The 10,470-nt window shown below is 40.8% G+C and overlaps 1 protein-coding gene across 5 annotated transcripts in view; it reads right to left on the reverse strand.

Annotated features, from left to right (window-relative positions):
* The window catches only part of IL1RL2 (interleukin 1 receptor like 2), a 41,415-nt gene that overhangs the window by 24,473 nt on the left and 6,472 nt on the right, over positions 1-10,470 (reverse strand). The window contains exons 2-5 of one of the 5 annotated variants that reach the window (XM_019525321.1): positions 10,017-10,096; positions 4,327-4,396; positions 3,082-3,346; positions 766-949 (exon numbers count right to left, since the gene is read on the reverse strand). In XM_019525321.1, the coding sequence (XP_019380866.1) occupies positions 766-949; positions 3,082-3,346; positions 4,327-4,387 (510 nt within the window). In that variant the 5' untranslated portion in view covers positions 4,388-4,396; positions 10,017-10,096. Of the gene's footprint in view, positions 1-765; positions 950-3,081; positions 3,347-4,326; positions 4,397-7,530; positions 8,011-10,016; positions 10,156-10,470 lie in introns of those variants that run through there. The other 4 variants (XM_019525320.1, XM_019525319.1, XM_019525322.1 and 1 more) reach the window with 4 other exon arrangements.

Genomic DNA, 10,470 nt, shown 5'->3' on the forward strand with positions numbered 1-10,470 from the left:
TGCTGTATAAAAAAAAAAAAATATATAAGAAAGAAAACTGAACCTCAAATATTCCTCGCCTTAAATGGAGCAAGAACATTTCATTTGTAAGGTTCAATATGAACCTTACAAAGGTGCTGTTTCCCTGATTATACACTACACGTAGCCTGAGTTATCAGTAGGTATCTTGGTTTTAAACTTCAATAAGCTCTGCCAAACCACAGGCATTCACCAAGAGCATGCTATAGGATGAGGGCTGTGACTAAAAGTAGTGCTTTTGCGGGTACCCTCAAATCACGCTGAATTATAGCTATGCCTCAGACTACCATGTTCAAGAACGGGTGCACTATTATGTAAAAAGTATTTAAGGCCACCTGTTTTATTCAATAGGGAGGGGGAGCCGAAATCACTTTCAGAACAACAGTATTCCATTTCCCATGTGTTGCATAAGCAGGTAAACTAGTCACACCCATCTATAGTATACTATAATATTTTTACCATGGCGTAAGTTCCCTCACATTTCTGATTTTCTAGTGTTATGGACTTGTTTGCATTTTAGAACAGAAGTCAAATTTGCTACTTAAATGGCACTACTGGGAGACTGGACAGAAGATCCTTTTACATTGAATATGTTCACACCATATTAAAACATTTTCAGCAGCAATCTTAAAACTCTGAGAATCATAAGCCTGTTTACAGAAAATAAAAGTTATATGATCTAGCCCCCCTCTTATTCATCTAAACATTACCCAACATAAACAGAGTAGACACCACAAGATCTTATACCTTAAACCAGTGCACAGGCCAAATATTTTTATCTCTGAAGTAGTAGAAATCAGGACACACAATGCTTGTAGTTGATGACTTTAGTATATATTGAGTATAGGAAAATTTCTTATTGTAACACAAACCATTAGCAGTTTTGAAAACGTTTATATTTAAATATATTTTGTTGCAGCTCGTTACATTCCTACAATGAAAATAAAGTAGCTAGATTAGTTGTAATATATTTCAACTTTATATTCTTTTCTTCTAGATAGCTAGCTCTCCTTGGTAACTTCCAGGGAAGCTCTGAGATCAGACTGGAAAGCTGGGAATGTAGCTCCATCCAGAAGAAAAACCATTCCGCTTCAGTACATGAGAGCCCCGAAACAAAAATAATCCCTCCACTGGCATTTTCCTGACAGTCATGTCCATAATACATTCCTAGACCAACTAAAACAGAAAGGATGTGGTCATGTACGATATGGCACAAAATGTTACTTGTGCTTATGAAAAAATTAAGAGCCATATCCTGAGGTGCAGCTGATCTGCTCAGAAGACAAATCAGTGTGTGTGTATGAACACACACAATGGCAGCATGGAACTTAAACCATATTAAATCTGTAGAATGTTAAGCAGTCTTAAAGTTAAAACATGCTTTGAGCACTTCCATGTTCAGGGTCAATACTGTTTCTTACCTTCACGGCTGACTTGCCACAAGAGTGCTCATGAGCAGGGCATGGCCAAGAGCCAGGACACCTGAGCTCTATCCTTGTTCTGGGTGGGAGGAGGAGGTGGGGAAGGGAAGTTGGGAGCAGTGCATCCTTGGATACTTGAGGGCTGCATATTGCTCATTTTATCTCTGTGGAATGGACTGAAGTTACCCTAACACAAGCTAGGTAGTACAGCCCACAGTTAAACCTCCCCTGAAGTGGTGCAACTTTGAGGTGCTCAGAGGACACTCAGCATGAGTTAATAAGCTTGAATGTGCCCATAGCACAGTCCCCCAAGGGCAGGTGCAGGCAGGGCAAACCCCTCTGCCCACTGCCACTACCACTTTTGCTATTTCCAGCTGAGCCCAGCCCCCAAACAGCTTGGCTGGAGCAGGCAGGAGAGGCTTTGAAGCTTCCCCCTCCCCCTGGAACAGCAGGGAAAAACAGCAGCCAGCAGGGGAGGAGGAGAAGAGGAGGGCAGGGGCATGGAGAGGAAGGTGGGGAGGGATTCTTACATGCTTTGGGGACTTTAAAAAGGCCCCAGAGCCACAGGCAGCATGGAATGCCCTCACCAATGGGCTGGGAGAGGAGGCTGGGAGTGGTGGGGGAGGGTGCAGCCACCCCTGCAGCATGAGTGACTGCTCCTGTGCCCATCTTTGCCAAATCCTGGATCCATCCCTGGTACATATATGAATATATATGGACTTATATAGATCTCTGATGAACTGAGCTTTAGCTCATGAAAGCATGTGCTCTATATGCACATACATACTTTGGTTAGTTTATAAAAGGTGCAAAGCTATCCTGCTTTCTACTTTACTTCAGACTTACACAGCTGATATGTCTCTCTACGTCACTTTGAAGAATGACAGCATGGGCGCAAGTCTGTAATTCTGAGATTTGGGATAGGAGTCCCCCCTTCCACACATCCACCCCACCATCAAAAGAACCAACATGGACAGATCCATCTTCAGCTGGAATTGTTTTTCATGGTGCCACTCAAGTGAATGAATGTATATTTGTATAAACTGTCAGTAGGCCCCTGTTGCACTGGATTCCCTGTTAGATCTACTCCAACCAAAATCTCATATCACAGCTGAGGTACACTGAAAATTATTCCTCTGAAAGTTTTTTCAGTGAAGAATGCTTTTCATTTAACATCTTTCCAATGTTAGTTATGATTTTTTACTAAATGATTCAAAACAATTTTTAAAAAAAAAGTATCATCAACTCCCCCACCACCAAATGCTTTAATTTCATTGAATTCATTTGAAATAATTGTATAAAAATAGGAAAAAAGTTAATAATTTGTAAATAAGTTCAAACTAAACCAAATTTTTCCTTTAGTTCAAAAGTTTCCATAACCAATACTTACCATTTTCCAACCAGCCTTAATCCTGTTGTATTGCCCCTTAAGATAAATATAACAGGCTACAGCCTCATCAAAATCAACACTAAAAGCATAATATACACATGGTGTATAATATACTCTATAAAAGTGCTTGTGAAGAGAAAACTACAAAGTAATTCTACATTACTATCAGAAAATATTTTAAATTATTTTGAGCTAATTTCCACAACAGTGCAGAAAACTAAAGAACCAAAACAAATTAAAACAATCCCTTACTGTACAATACATTCATAGGATCCAGAGTCTTCTAAAGTTGCAGGCATAAACCAAAGGACATTCCCTTCCTGATGTACTCTGGAATGTTTATTTTTAGTCACAGGCATTTTTTCTCCACTTCTGTACCAAGTCAGGTTCTTTTTCAGCTGCTGAAGTTTCAATACATTACCCAATAAACAATCAGTAGCAAGAGGCTGCCCTGTCAGTACAAATACTGAACTTTGGTTAAGCAGTTCATCACTTGAGTCATATATTTGGCATTCCTCTAAAAAACAGAGACAAAAAACAAGTGAGTATGAAACAGGTTTTCAGCATCATTTTTCAGGATGAACAATTCCAGGTATGCATGCACAAAATAGAAGGTACACTATAATGATACTAAACAACTTTTGGGGGAAATTTTACACACAGGAATCACAGTTTGAATAACAATCTAAAATCCTATCCTGATGTCTATTTTATACATAGGTATTAAAATTTAATTAAAAGACATCACCTTCCATATCAAAACCCAAAACTGTTCCTGCAACTACTGTATGTACCCAAATCCAAGACAACTTTGAATTTAAGATGAACCTCCATAACTACATTCTATATATGGAAAATTATAAATGTTATAATTTTCCATGTATAGAATCTAATTGCCTTAAATTTAAGAGAAATAAAAGATCAAAAAGTAAAACAGCTTTGTAATGAGAATATTGGAATGCCCTAAAAACAGAATTCTTCTTAGCACCACTCTGTGGGCCTGTCTATGAGATGCTTAATGCACAGTAGACTAAATCTACTGAGTATTACAGCATTACATTAAAAACCATGCTAATGCACTAATATGCAGTAGAATTAGTCTACTCCACATTACGCATCACAAAAAGACCATGCACTGTTGCTACTGTGCATTTAAGTAGTACTACATATCAGAGGTATTAAACTTAATACACCGTAGCAACAGCACATTAACGTACATGTAGACTTGCCTGTATCACTTAAATCTGTAAAACAAATACCATATTTACTCAAATCCACGATGAGATTTTTCCCCGCCACACATTTCTCGTGGGGAAAAGGTTCATCGCCTTATATCTGAGGACGATGCAGTATGGGGCAAGGCTCCAGCCCCAGCTCACAGCCAGACATTTGTGGCATAGAGTAAAAATTCATGTGACATTTGGGTAAAAATTCAGAACCAAGTTACTTTTACTTGTATGCATAAAAAACAAAACAGAGAAACACTGGTCAACCTACCTGTCTTGACTAAAAAGAGAAAAACTAGGCTTATACTGCAGGTAAACAAATCTGTGTTCATTATGTTGTACTACAAAGGAGAGAAAAGAAAAGATTTTCAGCAACATCTTTCTAGATCATATAACCAAAAGTGACAAGAATCCAAATTAAAACTTAAAATTATCTCTGTTCTCATCTAAAAAAATATATATATATATAAAGGTACTTTATAGTGTCATAAAAAGTAGGGCTGAAAAGGACCACAGGAGACCCCTGCTCAAGACGAGATCATTCCTGATTAAACCATCCCAGTCAAGTACCCAGTCAACAACTATAGAGGAGTATAAGAGTATTGCCTCAGTATGCAGAGATGAAATCAGGAAGGCCAAAGCACAACTGGAGTTGCAGCTAGTAAGGGACATGAAGGATAACAAGAAGGGTTTCTACAAGTATGTCAGCAATAAGAGAAAGATCAGGGAAAGTATGGGTCCCTAACTGAATGAGAGAGGCAACCTAATGACAGATGATACATAAAAGGCTGAAGTACTCAATCTTTTTTTCACTTCTGTCTTCACAGGCAAGGTCAGCTCCCAGACTACTGCACCTGGCAGCACAGTTTGGGGAGGAGGTGAGCAGCCCCCAGTGGCAAAATAATAGGTTAGGAACTATTTAGAAAAGCTGGATGTGTACAAGTCCATGCAGCCAGATGGAATGCACCTGAGGGGGGCCGATGCGATTGAGAGCCACTGGTTAGCATCTTTGAAAACTCGTGGCAGTCAGGAGAGTTGCCAGATGACTGGAAAAGGGCAAATAAAGTACTCATCTTTAAGAAAGGGAAGGAGGAAGATCCAGGGAACTACAGATCAGTTAGCCTCAACTCAGTTCCTGGAAAAATCATGGAGCAGATCCTCAAGGAATCCATTTCCAAGCAGCTGGAGGAGAAAGTGGTGATTAGGAACAGTCAGTATGGGCCCACCAAGGGCAAGTCATGTCTGACCAAACTGCTTGCCATCTACCATGAGATGACTGGCTCTGTGGATGTGGGAAGAGCAGTGGACATGATATACCTTGACTTTAACAAGGCTTTTGTTGTGGGAGACAGTATCATCCCCACAAGCAAGTTAAGGAAGTACAGGCTGGATGAATGGACTGTAAGGTGGACAGAAAACTGGCAGGATCGTTGGGTTCAAAGGGTAGTAATCAATGGCTCGGTGCCTAGCTGGCAGTCAGTATGAAGTGGAGTGCCCCAGGGGTTGGTCCTGGGGTCAGTTTTCTTCAATATGTTCATCAGTGGCCTGGAAGATGGGCACAAACTGATTGAAGATTGCTTCAGACTAGATGCAAGTAAAAACTTCTTTACAATTCGAGTACCAAGGTTTTGGAACAGGCTCCCCCCAGAGGTAGTACAGTCACCCACCCTGGCAATCTTCAAAAAGCATCTTGATACCCATCTTGCTGAGGTAATCTGATCCCGGGCAGTCTTTCCTGTCCAAGTGCAGGGGGCTGGACCCCATGATCTGTAAGGTCCCTTCCACACCCTAAAAACTACGAAGCCATAGACTGCACCCTCAGCAAGCTTGCAGATGATACCAAGCTGGGGGAAATAGTAAGTATGCTGGAGGGTAGGGCTAGGATTCAGAGAGACCTAGACAAATTGGAGGATTGGACCAAACCAAATTCAGAGAGTTCACTAAGGCCAAGTGCCAAGTCCTGCACTAAGGATGGAATAATCCCACGTGCCAATAGAGACTGGGGACCCACTGGCTAAGTAGCAGCTCTGCAGAAAAGGACCTGAGGGTTACAGTGAACAAGCAGCTGAATATGAGCCAACAGTGTGCTCTTGTTATGAACAAGACTATCAGCATACTGGGCTGCATTAGTAGGAGGAGTATTGCCAGCAGATGGAAGGAAGTGATTCTTTCCCTCTATTTGGCACTGGTGAGGCCACATCTGGAGTACTGTGTCCAATTTTGGGCACCCCACTACAGAAAGGATGTGGACAAAGTCCAGTGGAAGGCAACAGAAATAGTTAGGGGGCTGGGGCACACGATGTATGAGGAGAGGCTGAGGGAACTAGGCTTGTTTATTCTGAAGACAAGAAGACTGAGAGGGGATTTAATAGTAGATCAGATGAAAGATTTTCCTACTAGGAGATTAGTAAAGCACTGGAACAGGTTACCCAGAGAGGTGGTGGAATCTCCATCCTTTGAGTTTTTTGGATCTGGCTAGACAAAGCCTAGGCTGGTATAATCTAGTTGGGGAGTGCAGGGGGTGGGGATCCTGCTTTGAGCAGAGGGTTGAATTAGATGGCCTCCTAAGGACCCTTCCAACACTTACTTTCTATGATTGTGTACTTGTCTAACCTGCCCTTAAAAATTTCCAGCATAGAAATCCCACAGTCTCTCTGAATAGCCTGTTCAAATGTTTATCCACCCATTAACCAATCAATGCTCCTTGTCCTGTTCCCTGCAACCACAGTGAATAGACTGCCTCCATCCTCTTGATAAATGCTCATAGGGTATTTAAACACTGTTATCAAATCCCCCATCAGTCTTTTCTTCTGCAGCCCGCACAACCCTAGTCCTTTCAGCATGACTCATAAATCATGCTTCCCAGACCTCTATTAAATACTTTTGTTGCTCTCTGCTGGAATCTTACTGATTTGTCCACATCCTTCTTGAAGTGCTCCAGGTGAAGCCTCAACAGTGCAGAACAGAGCAGGAGAATCATTTCCTTGATTTGGAAGCACCACTCTTGTTAATACTGCCTATTTTGCTGTTGGCCTTTTATTGTAAAAAAAAGTGTATACTATTGGAAGATATTCAACTTCTGACACTTTATAACCCCAGGTCCCTTTTTGAAGTAGTGCAGCCTTGCCATACATTCCCCAGTCTATTTGTACAAGAGATTTTTCCATCCTAAGTGCAGGACTTCACGCTTGCCCTTAATTAATTCAATTTGATTGATTTTGGACAATTTCTATGATTTAATCAAGATCATTCTGAATCCTAGCCCTACACTCCAGAGCACCTGCAAATCCACCCAATTTTGAGACATCTGCAAATTTGCTAATTGTACACTCAATCCAACACTGGGCCCAGGACAGACCCTTGAGGAACCCCTCTTGATGTCTTCTACAAAGCAGAAATTGAACAATTGATGACTGTTCATTAAGCATGATGATCCAAACCATTATGTATCCACCTTACAGTACTTTAATCTGACCTATATTTCTTTAGTTTTGTAATGAGAACATCATGGAAGATGGATCAAAAGGCCTGCTAAAGTCAAGATGCATCACATCCACTGCTGTCCACAGAGGCTGGCATTCTGCTGAGAAGGAAATCAAGTTAATCAGACATGACTTGCTTTTGCAATTTGATCTTGCACTTACATTTTAGCTGCTCCTGAACACGTTGTTCTCCTCCAGGTGTTTAGAAATACACTCCTTGATGGCCTGATCCATAATCTTTCCAGGTCAGACTAACTGGTCTACAATTCCTCAGACTCTCATTCTTCCCTTTCTTAAAGATGGACACTGGAGTTGCCCCTTTTTCAGTCATCTGGGACCCCACTCAACCCTCCATAGGTTCTCAAAAGATGATAGCCAAAATTCTGAAATTTCCTTAGCCAATTCCTTCACTACTCTAGAACATATTCCATCCAGCCCAGACAACTCGAAATGACCAACTTCTCCAGAAATGAAACCAGGATTTTACAAAGTGGATACTGGAGCAGCAACTGATGCGATGGGTGGCTACATCCCCCACTCCGAGCCTCCTCCCAAGGATGGACAGGCAGCATTAGCCAGGGACATTTTTTAGTCCCCAAACCAGGTAAGAATTTCCACCTTTCCCTTCCCTGCTCAGAAGCATGTCCCCTTCCACGCTTGCTGTTGCCTTGGGCAGAGCTCAGCCCCCACACAGGCCAACTGGAGCAGCTCTGAGCTTACCTCACCCGCAGACAGCAGCAGCAGTGGTGGAAGGCATTCTACTGAATAAATAGTCATCTGTAAACTGGAACTTGGCAATCATTCTGTAGCAACAACAGAGCAGCAGGTTTTATGGGATTTTGTTTGTTTACTTGTTTTTAAGAAAAATTAAGAATGACATCAATGGAAACTACAAGAGAAGTTGACAGGTTGCAAAACACCAAGTTAAAATCTGAACAGTATAAAAGTTAACTGCCTAATTCCTTGTGTTAGTCTATTAATAATAATTTCTCTCACACATCAAAGTGTTGAACTTTCGAAAATTTTCTGATTAGTTCTATTAGCTTTATAATTAGTCTATTTTAGCTACCAAATACATAATAAAATTAGCATAGGTAGACTTTGTGCAAAAGAAAGGTGTTCCATGGATTCCTACATGGAGTTCACTGAAGCCGGATCAGGGCCTCAACATCTAAAAGCCTTACCTAGGACAAGGCATCTGTGCTGTACAAGCTGGGAAAGGCAATATATTCTGCCTCTGAGCGGAAGGAAGAGAAATTTCTGTTGGACAAGTTTCACAGACGCACTTACTGGTCTATGCTGCAGCATCTGATCTAGTTCTAGATTGGCTAGAAAAATCACACACAACACAGCTTTGCTTGACCACTCAATGGTTCCCAAAATGAGCCTTTAAAACCAGAATTTCTATTCCCTGCCTCTTCCAACTAGACCCAGTTTGACAATCTGTTTTCTAAACACTTCCCCCTGCACCACTTCATGTTTACTTCCACCTTACCAGGTTAGTTTCACAATAGGACTCTTTGAAAAGAAAACTGTGCAACAAAAGCCACAAATCCTCCCCTGTGAATCTCCTAGAGTCAGTTCATCCAAGTTCCTGAAACATATACATTCATTTTTCTAGACCTGCCCTGCCTACTTCTGGGCTCTACAGAAGTAGGTGCAAGCTGAGGAAGAATACCTAGATCCTGTCCTAGGCTCCCCCATCACCTAGAAACTGCCACGCCAGGCACAACATCTAAAAATACTCCGTCTAGCACATGCATCCATTTCACTGGCACTTTCTCCATCTCCCTTGTATAACTCTCAAAAGCCAGCTTGTCCACTTCTGTTCCACTTTCTAACCATTAAAGTTGAACCACCACTTCATACTATTCAGTTTTTATTTAAAAAAAAACAAACAAACCACAACACACTTATAATTTCTAACCATCACATTCTGATTTTGCTACACAAGAATAATTAGAAAATTTGAGTGTACAAAAAGAATAGCAGGAATGACCATTTCAGCCCTTGTTCACAGTTGCAACTGTGACATAAATATCGTCTAAGAATTCTTCTTCCTGTTTGGCCAATTTCTCTGACTTTTCACCTAAATTGTTAGCTACAACAGCAAAAATTCTTATTGGAAGTGTCAATCACTTCTAAAATATTAAAATACTACACAGCATTTATTCCAACATACCTACAAGTTTCAAACAAAGAATATTAATAGCACTTTTTAAAGAAAGATAATGTATGGCCTGAGAAATGAAACAAACTAAAAACTATGTAGAATGTGTTATGTTTAAAGGATTAATAGAAAGGAAATACCATACTTTTCATTTTAATGAGTGACTGGGTACCAGCAAATTTAATTTTGGTTATTTTTCTGGCTTTAAACAGGATTGTGTTTAACATAAAAGTAATATGTACATTTATTTTATAAGCAAATCCAATAAGGATCAAAGTTAAGCAGATCAATCAAATAAGAAAATCTCACCTCTTTAGCTCCTGCACCATTGATCAGAGTATCTAAATGAGCTCGATCCCAATAAATCCTTCAAAGTGGCACTTAAGATGCTTGCAAAGAAAAAGGAATACATGCTGGGAGCCTGTTAAAAGGGTCTTTTTTCATTTGTCTGCAACAAATAACCACCATTGTTTAATGTCTGTGACTGCATACAGCTTCATAGTTTCATAGTTTCTAGGGTCGGAAGGGACCTGAGTAGATCATCTAGTCCGACCCCCTGCCATGGCAGGAAAGAGTACTGGGGTCAAACGACCCCAGCAAGGTGTTCATCTAACCTCCTCTTAAAAACCCCCAGGGTAGGAGCCTGCACCACTTCTCTTGGAAGTTGGTTCCAGACCCTAGCCGGTTGTTAGTTTGGAGTTCGCTTACATAGCGGTAGCATCACTTGTCATCTCCTCCAAGATTGTCCATCATTTTTGGTTAC

Source organism: Gavialis gangeticus, unplaced genomic scaffold (assembly GCF_001723915.1).
Source record: "Gavialis gangeticus isolate Ggan-Ray unplaced genomic scaffold, GavGan_comp1, whole genome shotgun sequence".
Lineage (NCBI taxonomy): Eukaryota > Metazoa > Chordata > Crocodylia > Gavialidae > Gavialis > Gavialis gangeticus.